The 24,312-nt window shown below is 37.9% G+C and overlaps 1 protein-coding gene across 2 annotated transcripts in view; it reads left to right on the forward strand.

The window, feature by feature from the left end:
• The window catches only part of FBXW7 (F-box and WD repeat domain containing 7), a 221,866-nt gene that overhangs the window by 111,893 nt on the left and 85,661 nt on the right, over positions 1 to 24,312 (forward strand). For both annotated transcript variants that reach the window (XM_040251447.1, XM_040251448.1), the window contains 2 exons: positions 18,085 to 18,134; positions 18,770 to 19,333. In XM_040251447.1, coding sequence (XP_040107381.1) covers positions 18,839 to 19,333 — 495 coding nt within the window. In that variant the 5' untranslated portion in view covers positions 18,085 to 18,134; positions 18,770 to 18,838. The remainder of the gene's footprint in view (positions 1 to 18,084; positions 18,135 to 18,769; positions 19,334 to 24,312) is intronic.

The following is a 24,312-nucleotide window of genomic DNA, read 5'->3' on the forward strand; positions in this document are numbered from 1 at the left end:
TTTTATGGCTTTCAATTAATTATTACTGTTCTTTTGACTTAACCCTTTATTTTTATCTAGGGGAGAGGAATAACTTCAGTATGAAGGATTCCTATCCAGGAACTTGGAAGTTCTAAGAAATACTTCTTCAAAGAAATCTGAAAATCAGTAGTTCTGGAGAGCAGTGATAACCACTGTTATTGACTTCCCAGTTATTTGAATGGCTGAGTTTAGTGGTAAAATCCTTATTCCGTCGTCATTGTGATAAGGAATTCAAGTTGTGACTAACCCACAAGGCTGCCTCTTAGTTTTAGATTGAGTGTACAACACAGCATTGTTTGTACTGAAATTGAGGGTGTTTGGAAGTTTGAGAATGTGGTACAACTACTGCCTTGTTAGGTTTGCCCAGAAATGCTGTTCTATAACCTGAAAAATGTAAAAAATTTCTTGTCTGAAAAATTACAGGTCATTACGTAAGGATCTAGTTTACTGATTTAATCATTATTACAGTGTTGCTTTATTTTCATGTACACAGAAAAGGTCTTTGTAAGAAAATCATACTTCTTACTATTAAAAAAATAATAGCTTAGTCATTACTAAAAAAGAAAGAATAGTTTTGAGTGAATTATAATTGTTTCTTCTTGAATTTATGATTGGCCTTCTTCTTGTAATTGTAACTGGGCTTCCCAGGTGGCCTACCTGGTAAAGGATTCACTGCAGTGCAGGAGACCTGGATTCAATCCCTGGGTTGGGACGATCCCCTGGAGAAGGGAAAGGCTACCCACTGTGCTTTTCTGGCCTGGAGAATTCCATGGGCTGTATGGTCCATGGGGTCGCAAAGAGTTGTACAAAACTGAGCGACTTTTACTTTCACTGTTGTTTCTTTGTTTCTTGGTATTAGTAGTGGTGATGGTTTTTGCTCTGTTTTTTTCTTTTTTTTTGCTTTTTCAGTCACTATAGACATTGGTGAGCAGTGATGCAACCAGGCTAGAATGAAGTTTATTTTACCTGGTCTCAACTATAATTATGTAACTTTTAGAAGTTTATTTACTTATTTTTAATCCACATGTCTTACAGAGGTCTAGCTAGAGCAGAGTTTGTCTCATCTTTTATAAACTATCTTTCTAACTCTGTTTTTAGGTGCATGGTTTATGTCTTTGGCCAGCACTGTATCCCCAGTGCCTGGCACATGTTAGAGTTTAAATCCTGTGTTTTTTCAGTTCAAATACACATTTTCTGAAGACAACTTGTGTGCAGTGCAGTCAGGCAGTATCTTCCCCGATTGTGTCCACTTAGCCTTCCTGCCAGGAATTTGAAGAGGAAGATGGAGTGATTGTTTCTGAGAGTCTACCTGTGAATAGTGTTTCTCTGGCAAATTTATCTAAATGAGATCATTGTTTTGCCTGAGAGCAAGAAAAGAGATCCAGGCAAGAGTTACCTGGGTTCCAATCGCATAGATACTGACTGGAACTTCCCAGGGACCCAGGCATGAGGAGATCAAGGAACAGCAGATGAGAGCAAGATCCCTAAATTTATAAAAAAGCAAATAACAAGATGACATTCTTTACCACGTGTGGTTTACCCAGTTGCCATGCTAAAATTATGCTCGCCAAGATGGGAACCCTGTTTAAAAAACAGACTCACTGCTTTTCTATAGACAATCCATTTTCTATATTATAGTGGTATGCTTTTTCTGAAGTTTAAAACCTTGTAAAAACGATAGTGAGGCAGAATAGAGGCCAAAGTTAAAAGATTTGAGTTGGTACTTGCTCATTGTGATGGTGTTGAGACTTTTCTTAAAGATGCTGAGTTATTTTTGAAATTTAGCAAATTCTGGCTTTCTTTGATCCTGTGATCACTAGCTCTGTAGGTAGTGGCTTCAGATATTGTTTCCTCTAGTGTGGTTGCTTATGTGGCCATATTGTATTCTTCATTACAAATTCTCTCTACTTGCTACAGGATGTTTCAGAATTTGTTGCTGTGTTTTCAACTATGGGCCCAGAGCAAAGACCTAAGCCTTCTTCAGCCTGTAACAGTCTGACATTGGGAGTCAAGGAAGGCAGAGAAGTTTTTGCATTGTCTTCAGTTAATTGTACATTTTTAATTGAGGTGCTTTTATCTAAAGTGAAATGTACAGATGAGTTCTGACAAATGTATATACTTATGTATATGTAACCATAACCAATACCTCTATTGATACATAGAATATTTCTCAGTTCAGTTCAGTCGCTCAGTCGTGTCCGACTCTTTGTGACCCCATGAATCGCAGCATGCCAGGCCTCCCTGTTCATCACCATCTCCCGGAGTTCACTCAGACTCACGTCCATCGAGTCAGTGATGCCATCCAGCCATCTCATTCTCGGTCGTCCCCTTCTCCTCCTGCCCCCAATCCCTCCCAGCATCAGAGTCTTTTCCAATGAGTCAACTCTTCATTTGATCTATGGTTCCTCTGCCTTTTCTAAAACCAGCTTGAACATCAGGGAGTTCACGGTTCAGGCTTCATTGCTGAAGCCTGGCTTGGAGAATTTTGAGCATTACTTTACTAGCATGTGAGATGAGTGCAATTGTGCGGTAGTTTGAGCATTCTTTTGCATTGCCTTTCTTTGGCATTAGAATGAAAACTGACCTTTTCCAGTCCTGTGGCCTCTGCTGAGTTTTCCAAATTTGCTGGCATATTGAGTGCAGCACTTTCACAGCATCATCTTTCAGGATTTGAAACAGCTCAACTGGAATTCCATCACCTCCACTAGCTTTATACGTAGTGATGCTTTCTAAGGCCCACTTCACATTCCAAGATATCTGGCTCTAGATTAGTGATCACATCATCATGATTATCTGGGTCGTGAAGATCTTTTTTGTACAGTTCTTCCAAGTATTCTTGCCACCTCTTCTTAATATCTTCTGCTTCTGTTAGGTCCATACCATTTCTGTCCTTTATCGAGCCCATTTTTGCATGAAATGTTCCCTTGGTATCTCTAATTTTCTTGAAGAGATCTCTAGTCTTTCCCATTCTGTTGTTTTCCTCTATTTCTTTGCATTGATTGCTGAAGAAGGCTTTCTTATCTCTTTCTTGCTTATTTGGAACTCTGCATTCAGATGCTTATATCTTTCCTTTTCTCCTTTGCTTTTCTCCTCTCTTCTTTTCACAGCTATTTGTAAGGCCTCCCCAGACAATCATTTTGCTTTTTTCATTTCTTTTCCAAGGGGACGGTCTTGATCCCTGTCTCCTGTACAGTGTCAGGAACCTCATTCCATAGTTCATCAGGCACACTATCTATCAGATCTAGACCCTTAAATCTATTTCTCACTTCCACTGTATAATCATAAGGGATTTGATTTAGGTCATACCTGAATGGTCTAGCGGTTTTCCCTACTTTCTTCAATTTAAGTCTGAATTTGGTAATAAGGAGTTCATGATCTGAGCCACAGTCAGCTCCTGGTCTTGTTTTTGTTGACTGTATAGAGTTTCTCCATCTTTGGCTGCAAAGAATATAATCAATCTGATTTCGGTGTTGACCATCTAGTGATGTCCATGTGTAGAGTCTTCTCTTGTGTTGTTGGAAGAGGGTGTTTGCTATGACCAGTGCATTTTCTTGGCAAAACTCTATTAGCCTTTGCCCTGCTTCATTCTGTACTGCAAGGCCAAATTTTCCTGTTACTCCAGGTGTTTCTTGACTTCCTACTTTTGCATTCCAGTTCCCTAGAATGAAAAGGACATCTTTTTTGGGTGTTCGTTCTAAAAGGTCTTGTAGGTCTTCATAAAACTGTTCAACTTCAGCTTCTTCAGCATTCCTGGTTGGGGCATAGACTTGGATAACTGTGATATTGAATGGTTTGCCTTGGAGATGAACAGAGATCGTTCTGTCGTTTTTGAGATTGCATCCAAGCACTGCATTTTGGACTCTTTTGTTGACCCTGATGGCTACTCCATTTCTTCTGAGGGATTCCTGCCCGCGGTAGTAGATATAATGGTCATCTGAGTTAAATTCACCCATTCCAGTCCATTTTAGTTTGCTGATTCCTAGAATGTCGATGTTCACCCTTGCCATCTCTTGTTTGACCACTTCCAATTTGCCTTGATTCATGGACCTGACATTCCAGGTTCCTATGCAATATTGCTCTTTACAGCATTGGATCTTGCTTCTATCACCAGTCACATCCACAGCTGGGTATTGTTTTTGCTTTGGCTCCATCCCTTCATTCTTTCTGGAGTTATTTCTCCACTGATCTCCAGTAGCATATTGGGCACCTAATGACCTGGGGAGTTCCTCTTTTGGTATCCTATCATTTTGCCTTTTCCTACTGTTCATGGGGTTCTCAAGGCTAGAATACTGAAGTGGCTTGCCATTCCCTTCTCCAGTGGACCATGCTCTGTCAGACCTCTCCACCATGACCTGCCCGCGTTGGGTTGCCCCGCAAGCATGGCTTGGTTTCATTGAGTTAGACAAGGCTGTGGTCCTAGTGTGATTAGATTGACTAGTTTTCTGTGAGTATGGTTTTCTGATGCCCTCTTGCAACACCTACCATCTTACTTGGGTTTCTCTTACCTTGGGCGTGGGGTATCTCTTCACGGCTGCTCCAGCAAAGCACAGCCGCTGCTCCTTGGAAGAGGGGTTTCTTGGACGAGATACCCCTCGTCCAAGAATATTTCTATCACTCCCCAAATTTCCCTCATGCTCATTCCATTCAGTCCCCACTTAGGCAGCTATTGTTCTGATTATTATCACCGTAGATTAGTTCTGTGTATTTGTAAATGTCATATAAGTAGAAGTACATAGTGTTGCTTTTTTTGTGTTTGACTTCTTTCATTCAACATACTGTTTTTGTCATCCGTGTTGTTGCGTGTATCAGAGTGCATTCTTTCTTGTCTATGTGTACTATTTCATTGTACAAATACAATTCAGTATATCCATTCTTCTTTGGTGAATATTTGAGTTGTCTTCAGTTTTGGCTGTTCTGAATAAAGCTGCTATAATACAAGCATTCTTGTACCGACCTTTCTGGTAGACGTCTCCCTTGGTTAAGTCCCTAGGAGTGTATGTGCTAGCCCAAAGAGTATGTGTTTTTAAAAGAAACCACCAAGGGGTTTTCTACGGCGGTGAGACCATTTTATAAGTCCTGGAGCCAAGTACAAGAGTTTCAGTTGTTTCCAGTTTCCCCAACATTTGGTGGTGTTTGGTTGCTTTTAATTTTAGTGGTTCTTGTGAATGAGAAGTTGTTTTTGCATGTGATTTAATTTGCATTTCCTTGATGGCTGATGTTATTGAGTACATTTTCATATGTTTATCAACTGTCTAATAGTCAACTATTAGAGGGTAAATAGTCAACTATTTGTGTTTTACCCATTTTTTCCACTCTTTTAATACTTGAATGGTGAACAGCTGAATTACAACATTGACTGAATTCTGTGATCATTTATCTTTCTAACCCAGATTTCAGCTTTCATATCCAAACCTGACACCCTTCTTGCTCTAAGCAGTGATGATAGCCACTCTACCTAAAAGACTTCTGAACGTGAAGTGCAAGTCACTCAGTCATGTCCAGTTCTTTGCAACCCCATGGACTATACTGTCCATGAAATTCTCCAAGCCAGAATAGTGGAGTGGGTAGCCATTCCCTTCTCCAGGGGATCTTCCCAACCCAGAGATCAAACCCAGGTTTCTCGTATCATAGGTGGATTCTTTACCAACTGAGCCACAAGGGAAGCACCGAAAGACTTGTAGGAGATTCTCTGTACAGTCGTAGAGTTTTTTCAGTAGACTTCAGTCTTAAACTATCACAAAGAAATAGAAATATCTACTAACAACTTTAGATGGGCACTACTAGTTTTATGTTTTAAAAATCTGTAATCACCAAACTTTTTAGTTTATAGTCTGTGAGAAAAGTTATTGAATATAAAGGCAGACCAGTGTGTATTGAAGCTGGATGGAAGTGAGACCAGATTAGGTGTGTCTTATGTACTGTGCTTAGGAGTTTAGATTTATCCTACAGAACAGTAGTTTTCAGAAGTTTTGCAGAGCCACCGGAGGGTTGCTAATTCTCTCTGTGCACACTGTTTCTCTTCTCTCCTGCTCTCTCTTCACCTGTTCAATGCTTTTCTCTCATTTGAACAAAGGGTTCGGCATGTAAAAAGTTTAGAAACTGCTGCTAAGTTGTTGCCATTTCCTGTTCTGGCAGCAGTATAGAGGGCAAGAAGCAGATAGCATGTGCTTATTAAGCAGTACTAGAAAGGTGGGATTGAGTGTAAGGCTGTTTAAGAGGTGGACTCAGGTAGACTTAGGGATGAAGTAAGTGGGTGACAGAGATGTGGGGACAGGCAAGGGTAGTTTGTAACAGATGATAGGAAGCAGGATAATATCCAGATTTCTCCTTTTCCTCCTTATTTAACATTCAGAAAAGTTCCATGTACAGTACTAAGAATTTATTTTGCCCCAGAACCGTTTGATAAGTCGTCAAAATGATGTACTGTCACCCTCAAACACTTGAGTATGCTTTTCTTATAAACAGGGACATTCTTCTGAATAATCAGGATATTGGTGTATTAGACTGTCTGCTCCTTAGGCCCCGTCTGAGTCTCACCAGTTGTTCAAATATCGCATTCAGTGTCATGAGTTGCATTTATTATCATGTATCCAGAATAGTCCCTTGATCTGTCCCCCGACCCCGTCCCTTAACTCTTGAACATTGCAGGCCATTTTGAACTAGGACCCTTAATTTGAGTTTGTTTCCTGTTTCCTCATTTGTGGATTCAGTTCAAGGATTTGTTGACCGGAATATCACAGGAGTGATGCTGCGCTGCTCTCATTGCTTCCTATTAAGTAAGCGTGATTTCAGTTTGTCCTAATACTGATATTCACTTCCCGCCTGCCTCAGTATTCTTACACTGGGGAAACACTTAAAATTTATTTTATCAATGACTCGTGGTAGCTTGAACAGTTAGGATGTAGGTACAGTGATTCACTGAGAATTGTCAGTGCTCTTTTGAGTATAGAATGCTTTCCCCCCTGTGAACATTATATTTGGCAAATTTATTACCCTCTTCTTTTTGTGTAGTTTCCTCCTTCCCACAAAGGATGTCAGCTCCAGTTCAAGTTAATTGAGCAGACAGAGGAAATTCATTTTTCCTTTTTTTAAAACTTTATCTTCTTAACCTTGTCCAAATAGGCCTTATCACAGATTTTTGCTATTTGAAATCCACATGAAATACCATACATGTAAGAGCATTCCTCCTTTCTGCCCCAGTATTCAGGACTAAACATTTTAGCCAGCTTTTCTTGGGGGGAAAAATACAACACCCTGGTAATTAAGCTTCGCTTACTTTAAATTAATCTATTTTAGGGAATTCCGCTGTGGTCCAGTGGTTAGGACTTACTGCTTTCACTGTTGAGGGCTTGGGTTCAACCCCTGGTCAGAGAATGAAGATCCCACAAGCCACACAGTGTGGCCAAAAAAAGGAAAAAGAGAGAGATTAATCTCTTATCATTCCATGAATTTTGTGAACTCATAAGAAACATAATACATTTCATGTAACTAGCTTAAACTAAAATGGGACTTAATTTTTCTTAATGTAGACTCAGCAGATTTAATTTAAATAAAGGTTGTAAATTAATTTTAACAACATGAAAATTTATTGATAGTGCTGAATAGTCATAAGCCAAAGTAATATGAATGAAAATATTGTCTAGACACAATTTTATATAAAACTTTGAAAAAGCATTTGCTTATTCAGTGACATGGTCAAGTTCAAATATAGGCCAAATAGTTAGAAAAGTACTTCTTTTATAGGCTCATATATGCTGAAAGTATTGTTTTTGAATCTTAAAAAATTATATTTACCTCTTTAATTTTAATGTAAAAATTGTATTTATCTCGTGTGCCTGTTTTTTGCTTTACAAATACCATTCAGGGTCAAACATGAGATAAGCAAGCACATACAAATTTTTCTTTCAACTGAAATGAGAACATTTTTTTAGCTTACTATTTTAAATGTTCACTGAATAAATAAAAGATTGTTCAAATGTATGAGAAGTTGAAACTGCAGCATAGTGTTCATTGTTTCCTATGAATAGCAGGATATTCTTTTCTTCTCAGAAATCCAGAACTTTTCTGGGCAGATCAGTAAAACTCATCTTGAATGTATTAGACTGTGGCTTCTTACTTTCTGTTTTTTCCAAGTCAGCTTCTCGCAATCAGATGATTCAGGAAAAGAGAACCTGTTCATTGATATACTTGTTTTGAAAGGGAAAGAAAATGAGTTCAGTGTGTTCTACAGCTTCCCCAGGTGGTTTCTCATGAGGCTTGAGACTTGCTGGTATCTTCTTCGCTGGAGCTCCAGCAGCAGTGGAAACATTTCAAGTTTTCTTTTTTGTAACACAGTGTTTTCCAGAAGTGCATTTTCCTTTTAAATCCAAAATCCTTGTCCCTTGAAGTCAAAACCACGAGAGACTGAAGAGCGTGGAGTCTGCAGCCACTCTCCAGAGTGTTACTATAAAACAAGCCCTGTTCTTCTGTTGTCTTCAAAGGACCCTTTCAGCTCACATCCTGTTGAGAACTTCTCCTTAGCTAAGCCACTGGACTTCTTTACATAGCAGATGATATTCTTTAAATATTCTAGAGTAAAATGGCCTTTGTTTAATGAAGGTAACCATTTTGTGGTGTCTTCCAGAACATTTTTATATCATCCCAAGTGTTTTTGACAACAGTACATGAATACCTTCTGTGTCAGGCCAGGTCCCCAGAGAAACAGATGTGCAGGGAGTCCCATCCAGACAGAGTTAGCTGTTGGGGCATTCCTGTCATGCTCCCTCGTTTGTTTGCTGGGGAAGCCTAGAGGAAGCATGGCAGGTATTACTGTTAGAGTGGATTCCAGGATGAGGTAGCTGAGGGCTGTGGAGCAGCTCTGCTCCCATAGCAGATTCTGTTGAAAGGGCCCCCACACCCTGCATATCCCTGTGGGCTCCGACACCGTCCTGCCTTCTCCACTGTATGGATCCCTCCTCGCCCTTCTTGGTCAGGCTCTTTCTTCCCACCATCCCCCACACATACTTGACTCCCCTTTATGGCTTTAGAATTGAATTGCTCAGGGGAGAGGAGAGTAGAAGGAAGTTGAAGAGGGCAAGGCATTCAAATTTTCTAAACCTGCAACTGACTAGAATACAGTTCCATTCACTGAGAGAAAATAGGAGAGGATCTAAGAATTCTGAGAGTGTACAGGAATTTGGGTTTTAAAATAATGAATTTGGGGCAACTGTGGGATATCTTGATATAGCTAGTGGACTCAGTGGAGGAGCTTGGCTGGAGAGAGTGGAGTCGGTTGTCATTAACTTCTGTGTGATACTTAAAACCCAAGGTTGCAAAGAAATTTCAGAGAAGGAAGGAGCTGGCAGCGGAGAACAAAGGTGCTGCCTGCGAAACAATACCAAGGAAAGGATGATCTCAAGGGAAACTAAGAGGCATGAGAGTTGTAAAGAGAGGGGAGTCATTGACAGTCATGTAAAAAGCTACAAAAATGGTAAAAGACCCAGTGGGATTTGGCAGCCAGTTTGAAATTCAGTTTCAGTTTAGTAAACTCAGATTGCAGATGTAGTGGAGTTGAATGGGGATGAGGAATTAAATGTGGCCAAACAAAAACATGTACTGTAAGTTAAGTAACATGTAAAAAGTAGATATTGTCATGTGAACCAATAGATGGTTATGCATCCTTTCTAGTAAAGATGTATGTGATAGATGAGGCATGTGAGTTTAAAATGTTCAGTTCAGAGCCCTGAAACTTAATGAATACTTGCTGCTTATATGAGTACTTGTATGGTGTGCCTTGTGTTGTTAGTCTTGTTAATCTACAGCACTGAGAATCTGTTCAGCCCATTTTGCAGTCCCTAAAACATTTTCACTTCTAAGCTGCACATATGATTTCCCAGTTGGCTGCGCTATGTGAGATGTGGACTAGAAATATTCAACAAATTATGTGTTTTTGAAGTATTAATCTTTTTAGTCACACATTTTTTATAGCATGTGCTGAAAATAGCGAAAAAATTGATAAAGGTAAAAATTATTTTTATGACTTAGAAGATGTTCGTTTATAAAAAATGTTAAGGTTTTAGATTTATATCCTCTCAGTTTCAAGAGTTCTGTAAGTGCTTGTTCAGTACAGATCACAACTTTAAAAACTATGTTTTAAATAATTGGTACTTTTTTTGTACCTGGTTTGTAAGTCTTCTTTAATGAGGAAAAATTGCGCAGCATATGACTGGCTTTAACAAGATTTAATAACTATTTACTCAATAAATGTTGAGGACCTACTAAGCCAAGCATTTTCGTAGGTCCTGAAAATACTGGTGAAAAAGGAAAGTCTCTTTCCTTATGTAGCTTAAATTCTGGTGGGAAGAGGCAGATAATATAGGAAGAAATTAATGGATAGATAGATGGGCACTGTATATAACAGACAATATTCCAGTGCTTTGATACAGTACTGTGGAGAAGAATGAAGCAGGGCAAAGGGGAACGGGGAATAATGTGATGTAAGGGAACGAAAAATACTAGTAAAGTAATGCTCAAAATTCTCCAAGCCAGGCTTCAACGATATGTGAACTGTGAACTTCCAGATGTTCAAGCTGGATTTAGAAAAGGCAGAAGAACCAGAGATCAAATTGTCAACATCCTTTGGATCATCAAAAAAGCAAGAGAATTCCAGAAAACATCTACTTCTGCTTTACTGACTATATCAAAACCTTTGACTGTGTGGATCACAACAAACTGTGGAAAATTCTTCAAGAGATGAGATAGGAGACCTGCCTCTTGAGAAATCTGTATGCAGGTCAGGAAGCAACAGTTAGAACTGGACATGGAACAACAGACTGGTACCAAATCAGAAAAGGAGTATGTCAAGGTGATATATTATTACCCTGCTTATTTAACTTATATGCAGAGTACATCATGAGAAATGCCAGCCTGGATGAAGCACAAGCTGGAATCAAGATTGCTGGGAGAAATGTCAATAACCTCAGATACGCAGATGATACCACCCTTATGGCAGAAAGCGAAGAAGAGCTAAAGAGCTTCTTGATGAAAGTGAAAGAGGAGAGTGAAAAAGTTGGCTTAAAACTCAACATTCAGAAAACGAAGATCATGGCATCTGGTCCCATCATTTCATGACAAACAGATGGGGAAACAATGTAAATTGTGAGACACTTTATTTTTCTGGGTTCCAAAATCACTGCAGATGGTGACTGCAGCCATGAAATTAAAAGATGCTTGCTCCTTGGAAAGAAAGCTATGACCAACCTAGACAGCATATTAAAAAGCAGAGACATTACTTTGCCAACAAAGGTCTGTCTAGTCAAAGCTATAGTTTTTCAGTAGTCATGTATGGATGTGAGAGTTGGACAATAAAGAAAGTTGAGCGCTGAAGAATTGATGCTTTTGAACTGTGGTGTTGGAGAAGACTCTTGAGAGTCCCTTGGACTGCAGGGAGATCCAACCAGTCCATTCTAAGGGAAATCAGTCTTGAGTGTTCACTGGAAGGACTGCTGTTGAAGCTGAAACTCCAATACTTTGGCCACCTGAGGCAAAGAACTGACTCATTGGAAAAGACCCTGATATTGGGAGGGATTGGGGGCAGGAGGAGAAGGGGCCGACAGAGGGTGAGATGGTTGGATGGCATCACTGACTCAGTGGACATGAGTTTGAGTAACAGGAGTTGGTGATGGACAGGGAAGCCTGGCCTGCTGCAGTCCATGGTGTTGCAAAGAGTTGGGTACGACTTAGCAACTGAACTGAACTGAAGGAAATGATTATTTAAAATAAGATTATTAGGAAAAGTGCATTTATTAGAGGTTGTTTGAAAAGAGACCTAAAGAAAATAATGGAAAGAACCATGCAGATACGTGAGGGAGAGCATTCAGGCAGAAGCTTTATCCAGTGCAGAGACTCTGAGGTAGCAGCATATTTTCCTCTTTCAGAAAGAGCAAGGACAGAAAGAGTGGAGCAAAGTGAAAAAGAGAATAGCAGAATATGAGCTCAGAGTGATGGGATGGCATATATTATACAGGCAACAATTAAAATAACTTTCATTCTGAGTGAGATGGGAAGCTCTTGGTGGATTTTGAGTAGCAGAGTGATACTAAGTAAGTGGTATTTAGTATATATCCCAGATGCTTCCTTTTAATCAGTTTGAGCATAGTGATTAATAATAAATATTAATTTGTCATATAGAGAGTTCAGAATATGAAGTTGGAGTTTTACTAAGTGGTGTGGTCAGAAAAGAAATCTTGGTGATTAGGGAGGCTTTTTTAGGATTCAGGGACAAACCAAACCTGCTTACACAAAGTGATTCCAAGCTTTGATGACAAGTACAAGTCAGTTGATTTTCCTGCCATCTATGTCTTAAAACTTCTTAAATGACTGTAGATCAATCATAGTGGTTTCTGAAAATGTTAGTATTGCACTGTCCTTTGGAGGCTTTGGCAAATTTCTTAGATCACCCACTGTACATCAGGTAACCAGTATTCCTCAGTGACTACTGTGATTTCAAAGTTAGTCTTTGCCTGGGAATCTTCTTTGGAGGCTCACAACTCTAATTCCCTCTGAGATAGGCTCTCAGAGCTCACTTTAACAGGTATACTGTGCCTGCTTTAACTCCTTTAGGCAGCCTAATATAAATAGTTCAAATGGTTATGAATAATAAAACGTCTTTTGTGAAACAGTGTTCATAAGAAACTGTTAAAAGTTCCAGAAATTACCTCTGAAGTGCTGTTAAATTAACCAGCTATAATGATTAAAAGTCACTTATATTTTCTAGAACTTGGGGAAAGTCATAGAGTATTTCTCTTTTATCTCAGTAACCTAATTATTGAATTTTTTTGAATAGCAGTTATCATAATCAGTTCAGTTCAGTCGTTCAGTCATGTCTGACTCTTTGCAACCCCATGGATTGAAAAATACCAGGTTTCCTTGTCCATCACCAACTCCCGGAGCTTGCTCAAACTCATGTCCATTGAGTCGGTGATGCCATCCAACCGTCTCATCCTCTGTCGTCCCCTTCTCCTGCCTTCAATCTTTCCCAGCATCAGGGTCTTTTCCAGTGAGTCATTTCTTTGCATCAGGTGGCCAAAGTAAGTATTGGAGCTTCAGCTTCAGCATCAGTCCTTCCAATGAATATTCAGGACTGATCTCCTTTAGGATTGACTGGTTGGATCTCCTTGTGGTCCAAGGGATTCTCAAGAGTCTTCTCCAACACCACAGTTCAAAAGCATCAATTTTTCAGTGCTCAGCTTTCTTTATAGTCCAACTCTCACATCCATACATGACCACTGGAAAAACCGTAGCTTTGACTAACATCTCTTCCTTTAGATACCTTAGTTCAGGCCTCTCTAGACTTTTTTGTTGCCAGGAGAAACCTGTGCTCTCATTTGACAGGAGGAGAAGTGGTACCCCTGCTCCCTTTTCTGTCTCCAGCCATTATTTTACACAAAGTCTTAATATGGGCTATCTGCTCTTTTGATTCCTATGTGAAAAATTTAGTGATGAATACCTATATTGAGCTTTTAATTTCTTTGATCATTTATCCTTTGTAGTTTACCAGAACTGTAGCAATAAATAAGTAATGCTGTGGCTTCTTCACAGATAGATATCTCAGAATACTATGTGGCTCTTGAATAACAATCAGTGTACTATCTACAGGATTTAGATACAGTACATAAATCCAGCCTCATTATTTGAAGTTTCTTCATTTGTGAATTTGCCTACTCATTAAAATTTATTTGTAGCACCAAAATTCAGTACTTATGGTACTTTCACAGTAATTTGTAAATGTTTGCATGCAAAGAGTGGCAAACTATTTGAGTCACCTTCATGGACCTTCCCCTCTGAGGTTGAACAAGGTGACATTCTGCTTTCTTGTTTTAGCCTTCATATCCTAAACAAGTGTCCATTTCATGGTCTGTTTAGTGAAATATTTTTCACTACAAGCTGATTGTGCTTGTTTTTGGTGATTTTGCTGTTTAAAATGATCCCTACACTGCTTTGAGGTACTGCCTGGTGTTGTGATGTGCCTTATGGAGAGCATGCCTGTTAGATAAGCTTCATTCAGGCTTGAGTGTATAGTCCTGTTGACTGACTTTAGTGTTAATAAATGTATTATATATTATTAATAAATAGCATGTCTTTAAATAGAAATACACATAGGAAAAGATTATGTATTGATCATTTGGCAAAAATGTGACTAGAGGCTTGCAGGAACTCAATCCTGTATTTCTGTTAGAAACACTTGTTTGGTATTTATGACAACTTTATAGAACACAATTACTGTGAATAATGAAATTTAATTAAGCATAGTGATTTATAGAGACTTTAGGTATAACCATTTCATCATTCCTTCTTTCTGAAACCATTGCTTTAGATTTGTTTAAATACATGCATAAAAAGTTGTATTGTAAAATTTAATTTTACCATAGGTTCAGGTTAAAAATCATTGATTAACATTTCTAAACATTATCCTCTAGAAAATTAGGGGCTCCCCAGGTCGCTCAGTGATAAAGATTCCACCTGCCAGTGCAGGAGATGCACGAGAGGCACGTTCAATCCCTGGGTTGGGAAGATCCTCTGGAGAAGGCAATGACAACCCACTCCAGTATTCTTGACTGGGAAATTCCCTGGACAGAGGGGTCTGGCAGACTGAATCCATGGAGTTGCAAAGAGTTGGACACGACTGAGCAAACATGCTTTAGAAAATTAATCTGTGCCTGAAATGTATATATTGAGTGCTCAGTGAGTGTTTTAGCATAATAAAATCTAGCACTGTAGTGATTCTGGTTTTGGAGACGAGGTCAGTGCCAGTGTTAGGACTTTGGCATATTTAGTTATGCAGACTGAGGCACAGGAAAGAAAACCCAGTTGAAAGTCACTTTCTGGTTCCTGCTTTGCTCTTTGCTAGCTTGAAGCTAGCAAACTTGAAAAATACTGAATCTCTTTGAACTCTCACTTTGTCTGTGAAGTGAGGAGTGTTTTCAATTTAAAATTTCTATGATTTTCTTTTATCAGTATTATTCTTGACCTTAAATCATTTCTAGTCTCATCATGCTCAGTTGTCAAAAAATCATGCAATTTAATGTCAAAATATATTAGCCATCAGAGTTTGTTTTATCGACCTCAAGTCCAGTCTCACTGGTTATTGGTAAAAATGTAAGTCATGTATTTGATATATCTTGACATCATATACTGGTAAGATTCAGAAATAAAAGAACACTCTTGAAGTTTACATATTTTTTTTTTAGGGCATAGGATTCTGTTTGTTGGTGGTTGTGTTACATATGATACAAGTGTCCTAAATCACACAGAAGTTTTCTCTAAAAAAGTTTAAAATTAGGATTTTGAAAAGCAAAAACGTGCTTTTATTAATACCTCATTTATGAACATTTCCTGTATGGCAGTTTTCAAGTTTTAGATTATGGGTGCTTAAGTTTTGTTTTTTTTTAATAAACTATTTTAACTATCTTTAAAATTTTTTCCCCTTAAAAGTATTTAATAGTTGATTCTGATTTCCTATTAATTATTGGATGTTTATTATTTTAATTTGGTCATTGGCTTATTTAATAGATTATTATTAGAATGAATTTCCTAAAATACTGTTTTTTTTAATTAATACCAACAGAAAGTGAAATTTTTTTCTCTTAATATTTATATATTTATTACTGCTTTCCACTCAAAATGAGTCAGAAAATCCAATCCAATAAAATATGCATAAAAATTTTTATGTAAATCTATCAATTGGATATTTTCAGCCTCTTCAGATATTCTAGAATTCCTGTAATTTGACTTTCCACTTTGTTATTACATATTTTTTATTGACTATGCTTTAAATCTGATTCTTCCACTTGGATTTACCATTATTGACCATGTCTATCTATAAGAATCTGTATTACTTTGAAATCTGTTTACATGCCTCACTGTAAATATAAGTCAGTTATTTTTACTGGCTTAACACATTTCTTCTCTGTTCTCAATATAACACTCAAGTTATACAACGATAGTCATTTGTGTTGTTATTGTTCATAATTGAGAAGTGTTCCTTGTTGACCAATACTGATACTATTTTAGAAATGCCAGTTATAAACTTTCTCTTTGTTGATAGGTCAGCTGCTTACCGTCAGTCTCCTCTCTTCCTTACACACATTCCTTATGATTTGTTTTATGACCTTTGTTCTCTCTCTCTCTCTTTATTTTGGTAAGTTGTTCTTAGTATGCCATTTAACCTATTTCAGTCTTGTGAAAATATGCCTGTTAGGTTGGGTGCACAAAGAGCAACTCTTTCGGAGCTTGCAGCATACCAGGCCGTGTTGCTTCGTGCTGTTCTGTGCGTCAGTGTCCAAGTAAAGACTCTTCCTGTTAGTGTTAGAAGAGCTAAACTTTAGACACAGGTACTAAGCAAGGTTTTGATTCTAGCTTTGAAGAAAACCTGTGTATAGCAGATTTACTGTTATATGCGTAGAGGTACTGCATGCGTGCGTGCATGTGTATACGTGCGTGTATTTTTCATTTATGTAGGTCACTGTTTTTCAGCATGTTGTTTTTAACCTGACTTCCTTCCAACTGCCCCTACATTAAGAAATATGGTGAAAGAGATAAATTTAAAGTATTTAATACTACTTTGCTTTTCCATCTATCACCATGAATATAGTATCCTTTTAAAAAATTATCCCTTTTTCTAACTTTTGAACTCTTTCTCATCATCCCATTTTAATTATTAAGGATATAATTTTACTATTTCTTCTGTATCTTGATTACATGATCAACTTTTTTTGTTTTGTGCTGGATTATTCTTGTCAGTGTATAGATATTCTGCTAGTTCTCTAGTCTTAAAGAATAAAAGAATCTTCTCTTGACACCACTTTCCCTACCAATTTCCACTCACTTTCTTTTGTTCCTTTTTGCATCAGACTCCAACCTTGTCCGTGCCCACATCCCTATTCTCTTTTCCCAGTCTCTTAATTCTCCTTTTCTCAGTATCAGACTTCAGCTAATAGAAACTGCGTCTACAGTAGTGACTTGCATGTCACTGAATGCAGTGGTCAGTTCTTTGCCGTCATCCTACTTCATCCATCAGCGATACTTGTCATCGTTTACTTCCTCCTGCTGGGTAAGCTTTCTTAACTTGGCTTCACCAGTACCACTTTTTCTTGGTTTTCCTACTTAGCCATCTTTGCTGGCTACTCTTCTTCTTTTAGGATGATGGAGTGTCTCAGGGGTCCATCTTTAAAACTCTTTCCATATTTGAACTTCCAGTGTAATTAGAATTTTTCCCCCAACTGTAGCTTATTTCTTAGAAATGGTTGATTATAGAAAAGAAAATGAAATGCTGCTGTTTTAAAACTATCTTTTGGACTTTCTTGACCCCATCTTAAAGCTTGCAGTGAGACCTGTGGACCTTTCGGGGAGTGACCATCTATTGGCAAGGATTGGGAAAGTGGATAAGGCTGTTTTATTTCAAGATCATTGTAACATAAAGTAGTTACTCTTGGGACATGATAGAAAGTGAATATTGTATTTCCTTCTCTTGAAATCCTTAAAGATATTTTTTAAAGGAATTTTATATGAACTTGTGTAATGTGTTGGCATTATTTTCTGTAACCTCAATTATGTCCATGTAGATATTTGCGAAGGATGAAATCTAAGAAGGAATGTTATGAAAAGATTCTATATCAGATCAAATTTTAAAGCCATTGTTAAAAGCATAAAAGTAAACATGCTTGATACATAAAATTTGAGAAATACAATAAAAATTGAGTTAAAGCACCTATCATACCACTGCCTAAATGCAGTTTATATTTTGATATATTGTTTTCAATCTAGTCATTATGCAGTTTAAAAATCTATGATCATATAATGTCCTGATTTTTGCCCTTAGTATAACATCCATGTTTTCACAAATTTTATGAGCAACATGTTTAGATGTATTTAGTTTAGATATACTAAATATGTCTCATCTCATGGGCTCCTTTGTCTTGAACATTTGGGTTTTGATTATTTTAATTTGCATTTATTTTTATTTTTTGTTTTTGTGGATAAAGCTGCAGTGAGTATCCTCTGCATCACTTTTTTTTTCTGTTTTAGGAATACTTCCTTAAGATAGATTGCCAGAAGTGGAGTGACTGGGTCAGAGGGTATGAACTTACACATTTTTATTTTCCTTTTCTTTTCTTTGAAATAAACTTTTTAATTTATTTGATGTCTGGTTGATTTATATTCATTATGAAAAAAATCATGGTGATTATATTTGGTAACTCAGAAAACTGTCTAAAGGCAAACTTCTGTGATTAGAAAAGTTTGGGAAATTCCTAAGGTTTAAAAAAAAAAAAAGCCTTTTAATATTGGTTTATCTCAGCATTTCCTATACTTAACTGAGCATTGAATAGGTTTTTTTCTGATACACTTTTTAAGATTTTGTGGAAGTTTGATGAAGGGTATAGTTTATGAGCTACTGATCTAAAATTTAAGAATATTTTTTTGGTTAGATTGTGTTGTGTTGGTCAAAGCAAATAAACTATAAACCTTCATTCTAAAATTATTTTTAAAAGGAGATTAAAATAAAGCTATTTACTACATGACTTTTGTGTGTCTTTATAAAGTCTCATAACTTTTATAATTTAAAGTTTCTGTTAATTTCAAAAGAACATCTTAATGTCTGCATGGCATCTAATCTTTTTACAATCTGTATTAAAATTTGGAGTGCAGACATAAAAGTAGAAGATAATGTAGATTGTAAAAACCTTTCTTCCCCCCTCATTTTTCTCTACAGAATGTGAAAACCTTTGCATCTTCTGATAGCCTAGCCAAGGTCCAAGAAGTAGCAAGCTGGCTTTTGGAAATGAATCAGGAACTGCTCTCTGTGGGCAGCAAAAGACGTCGCACTGGAGGCTCTCTGAGAGGTAACCCTTCCTCAAGCCAGGCCGATGAGGAGCAGATGAACCGTGTGGTGGAGGAGGAGCAGCAGCCCAGACACCAAGGGGAGGAGCACGCGGCCCGGAATGGGGAAGTCGTGGGAGCGGAGCCTAGGCCTGGAGACCAGGACGACTCCCCGCAAGGGCCGCTGGAGGAGAACAACAACCGGTTTATTTCTGTAGATGAGGACTCCTCTGGAAACCAGGAAGAACAAGAGGAAGACGAAGAACATGCTGGTGAACAAGATGAGGAGGATGAAGAGGAAGAGGAAATGGACCAGGAGAGTGATGACTTTGATCAGTCTGACGACAGCGGCAGGGAAGATGAGCACACACACAGGAACAGTGTCACAAACTCGAACAGTATCGTGGACCTGCCTATTCACCAACTCTCCTCCCCGTTCTATACAAAGACAACAAAAGTGAGTACCTTTAGCTGCTCTTCACCTGGGAAATTTTACATAGCCGTGTTAATTGTGGTGAAGTTTTCCTCACAGTCTTTGTATCGTTGCAAAATTAATCTTCAGTTGTGTAGTAATAAAACAAACCAGTTTTTCTTTCTTTCTTTTTTTTACAGAAGATATTAGAAATCTTGGTAATGGGACAGTATTATTAAATGGAGAGAAGGCTCCTATTACTATGAAAAATCATTAATACCAAATTTCATCATCAATCTTGTCCCTGGGACAGGGGTTAATAGGTTGTGTGCAGTGGAGAGGGCTGGAGTGGAACATGATTTGTGTGGATCAAGTCGTGAAGGATCTCACTGACCAAGTGCAGCTGCTCTGATGGGCTGTGTACTCACAGGCCTGGCCCCATGGCACAAGTCAGAAGTCACCTCAAATTCGTTTTCTTATTATGGTGACTATTAAGGTAGATTCTTTGTAAACAGTTTTCTCTTTGTTATGTAAACAAGATGAAATTGCTGTTTGAATATTAGTATTTGGTTATTGAGGAAATCTGAGTATTTTCAAAAGTTAAAATACTTTAGACACCAACAGGATTAAGATTATGAAATGTGTTTTCTGCATTATAAAACCATAAGAATGTCTGGTGCTATCTTCACTACTCTTCTTCTAGTTATTTTATTAAAATGAAAACATTTCGGAACCCCAGAGGAACTGGGGTTTTCCTGATTCCGTGCTAGTAGAGCACTCCGTTTGCTTCTCCACGCAGTCTGAACGCTAACCGTAGGGTAACTACACCATTTTGGCATTTGACTGTGAAAAATAGGAGATACTATGAAGATGCGCTTAGATTCCCAACTTTCTGTCACGTTTCTGCCACTGTTTCCCTTGCTTACAGTTTCCCTTTCCCTTTCCTTTCCTGGGAGATAGCTCTGTTGTATCTGCCTCGTTATCCCACCTAGTTGGTGGTAGCTCATGAAATCAGTCACAGGCATGTTTTAAAAGGTGGACATTTAGACGCTAGTCTAAACTGGAGGAATCCTATCAATCCAGGGACTTAATAACTAATCCAGTACTGAGAAAAACAATTCCATTTTAAGCAGTCCTTGGAGGCTGTGCCAGTTAGAGACTGGATACACTCTTGCTGTCCACAACTATCACTGCTTCCCAGAGTTACCCTTGCTGGATAGGCAGGGAGCTGCTGTCTGAGGGGGAAGCGGCGAGTGTTCGGGAAGCTGCACTAACTAGGGAATTGCCAGTGCCAGTTCTTTGCCCTGGCATATGAGCTTGTTTCCTCAAAACATTCCTGCGTCTATCACTTAAAATTGCGGGCAGGGACTGTGGAGAGAAAGCGGCACTTCTCTCACTTCCCAGTCTTTCTGTTATATTCCCTTTCCCCCATCAAATTAGAGTCAAAATGAAATGATACAGTGTTTGGGCTTTGCTTCAAAATAATACCAAAGGGAAGAAAAAGAAGGAGGGTATAGATTGACCATGAGTGGCTAATTGTTGAAGCTGGTTTACAGGGACATGAAGTTCGTGGCTGTGTAGTTTACAAAGTATATTTAAAGTTTTCTGTAATAAAAATTAAATTGTAAAGACTGAATACACACACACCCAAAGTTGAAAATAGAAGTTTTCTTTATGTATCTTGGTCTTATTGACTAGCTCCTAAGTCAACAAAGTGCTGACTTCTCTTCTGCATTGAATTTTATTTTCTCTGTATTTTGGTGCTGTTGAATTTACAGGAAATTCAATAAGACATCATGTGCATTTTGCTGGAGTTAGAATTTATCTTAATCAATATTTTAGTCAGTGTTGCTATCTAATGGTCTATATAAAGAGGAGAGAAAGTAAGAAGAATTATACTCAGAATGAATGAGGTATGTAGCATAACTTCTACCCTGTTTTTCCCCTCAGGCTTCTTTGCTTATAGATCTTTCTGTTTGCATGCTTTCTGGTTCTTTATTATTTAAAAATTAGATAAAAATCATGAATATCCATGTAGAATAGACTGTGAGTTTAACATATCTTTGGAAAGGAGCATTTTAACTCAAATAATATTGTACTTATTTTACAGACATTAAAAATAAATATTGACTGAAGTAGTTTATCTTCATACTCTTACTTGCTTACTTTTAAATTTTATTTCGCCCATAAACAACATACAAACAGATTTAATATCATCCTCTTTAACCTGACTTGACCAGCAATGAAATAGCTTAGACACGTAAATGCTTTCATTGCTATATCATTTTTGCTTCGCCTTGTGAATTTTAAACTTTCTAAAATATGTTTATCCCTAATTTTCCTAGCTTGTCTGCAGGTTTACATTCTGTTTAGTTGGTTTGATCTAAGAAGGAACTGGCTTCAGCTGGTAGTTTTCATCCCTCTTACCACCCCTGTCTCAAGGTGTTGGCGTGGGGCTTTGGCTTGAACACTGCTAGTGCAGCCCCAACTTGCTGGTAAGGCTCAGATCTTTCAGAGTGCAGTTTGCTCAGTTCGTGTCCCCATCTCTGGATCTCTCTTCCTCAGGATTACTGTCTTAAAAGAAGGAGTTTATATATATCACCTTTTGAGGAGTCAGTTGGAGGAAGAGGGGTTTAGTATTTAATTGCATTATCTTATTTAAGAAAGAAGTTTAATCAAAGCTAAGCCTTTCTCAACGATGCAAAGCTATCAATGAGTTCTGCTGCATTTTAAATGAAAAACTAGAAAGGCAGCTAGATGAAACATACCATTATCCTAAAGGAGAAGTCATCATAATGAAAACTTGCAGCACACAGATTTGATGGGTGCTTTATCTTTCCCTTCTCTTCAAGATAAAACAGTAAACAGAACTTGAGATATGTCTTATACAGATAGCTACCTCTTTAAAAACAAACATACGGAACTCAAGTCTGTTTCCCCTTATAACTCTTGAGTTGTGAATACAAATCATTGTGTTGTACACACATGGCCACAGGAGTGACGACAGTAGGGCTAGATGTGATTGTGTGTATATGAGAGAGAGTGTGTCTGTCTTTGTGTAACACGCTTTTGATATGCCATTCATTTTTAGGTCATTTGCCTTCATAAATATCGCAAGAAAAATATAAAACTATTTGATTGCCAAGACAGCGGTACCCTTCTGCAAACTAGGATGTCAGTCTGAAATTAGCTTGTTTCCCATTTTGTTTGTTCTTGAAACACTTCTTCAAGATCATTCCCAACAACACTTTTTTTTTAAACAACATTTTAAAAGCATCACTTAGTACTATGTTGCTTCAAAAGAAAATATCAGTCACCCATGTGTATAAATCCTTTAAATATAGTAAATAGGGGAAAACTCTCGTTATTTCAAAATTATTTTTTGAGCAGCTCTTAATTACTGATTATTATAAACATAACACTTTAAACTATTGATCATTATAACACAAGACACTTTTACAGATATTACCCAGGCCGCAGTCTCTTTGAAATCTTCTTAAACCATGACTTCAGAGTAGAGATGTAATAGTTATTTTAAAAATTCCATTACAGTTTTACCCAGCGTATTTTTCAAATGTTTTGTGTGTGGTGGGGAGCAGTTTCTTAAACATAACCTTTGGACCACTAGACTTACTTATTTGTCATACCTGAACATGCTATATACATACAAATGTGATATTAATGAGAAAAGCCATTTTTGGTGCTTCATTGCATTGATCTTTTAAAAGCATAATGGAGACTATCAAAACTCCTAGGACAATCTGTTTTCTGCCTAGTCACCAAAGATTTATTCTAATGGGGCCCTATATCCATAATGTAAGTTAGAAATTCCAGACTTTTGTAATGGTAAAAGTCAAGGGTAGTAGCAGTCAAGAATTGGTGTTTATTATGTCCATATTGTGTGCAAGTTCCTGTGACAGTTAAGTAAGCTGAGCTGGCAGAGAGGCCAGCACCCCAAAATTTCATTGTGTAAGTGGTAAGAGATTTTAAGTCGGATCTGCCTAATTAAAAAAAAAAAAAGCCCTTTTCTTTCCATGTGCTATGCTGACTCCTGTGGTAGAATTTGGCAAACATTACTAAACAGGATTTTCAGAATACAAGTCTGTTTAGGTTCTAGACTCTGTAGTGTGGTAACTTTCTAATACCGTATCACATTTTAAGTCAACAGAGCTGTCCTTTAGAGAGTACAGATTGCTTAGTTAGGTGCTTTTCTTTGTGATATTTAATGAGTATTGAACTTACGAGGACTCAAGGCTAAAGTTGTAACAGGAAGAAGTGACAATTTGAGGCTGATAACATACCATTGCTGATAACATACCAGTCTCTCTGGAGTCCATCAGATGTGCTTCTTAATTAGGGGTTGTGTGTTATTTCTGTAAATTTTGTTAGTCTGCTTGCAAATTCTAAATTCAACTTGCTTCCGCAGGTAGGAATGCCCAACTCTTCCGTGGGTCAACAGCCTTAGCTTATTTTTAAAAAACAAGAATTCATTTTCTGAAGAGATGTCTAGCCCATACAAAAGACTCCTTTCCCATATTTAAGGTAGAGTATCAAGTCATTTTCTACTAAAATGAAAAGCAAATAAGATTACCATCAGACCAGGTCTGGTACCCTCCTGACCTTTTGTGAAGAGAGCCACGTTTGAGCACTGCTTCATGCTTCTCCCACGCCTGTCATAGTGCCTCCTGTTTGTTCTCACATAGCTTTGTTCCTCACCTCTAATCTGTCTTTTCCCCATCCTGATTGTTAGATTTCTCCTGGTGGCTAAGCAGTTGTGTGTGTGTCTGTGTTGCCCCCTCCATGTGGCATGTGGCCTCTTAGCTCCCCAACCAGGGATCAGACTTGAGTTGTGCCCTGCAGTGGAAGCCCAGAGTCTTAACCACTGGACCACCAGGGAAGTCCCTAAGCAGATTATTTTTCAGTTCTTCCCCCCTCAAATAAGACATAAGTGTTTTGAATATGTCTATATCTATATCCATCTATCTATCTATCTATCTATCTATCTATCTATCTATCTATCTATC

This window comes from Oryx dammah, unplaced genomic scaffold (genome assembly GCF_014754425.2).
Source record: "Oryx dammah isolate SB20612 unplaced genomic scaffold, SCBI_Odam_1.1 HiC_scaffold_12, whole genome shotgun sequence".
Lineage (NCBI taxonomy): Eukaryota > Metazoa > Chordata > Mammalia > Artiodactyla > Bovidae > Oryx > Oryx dammah.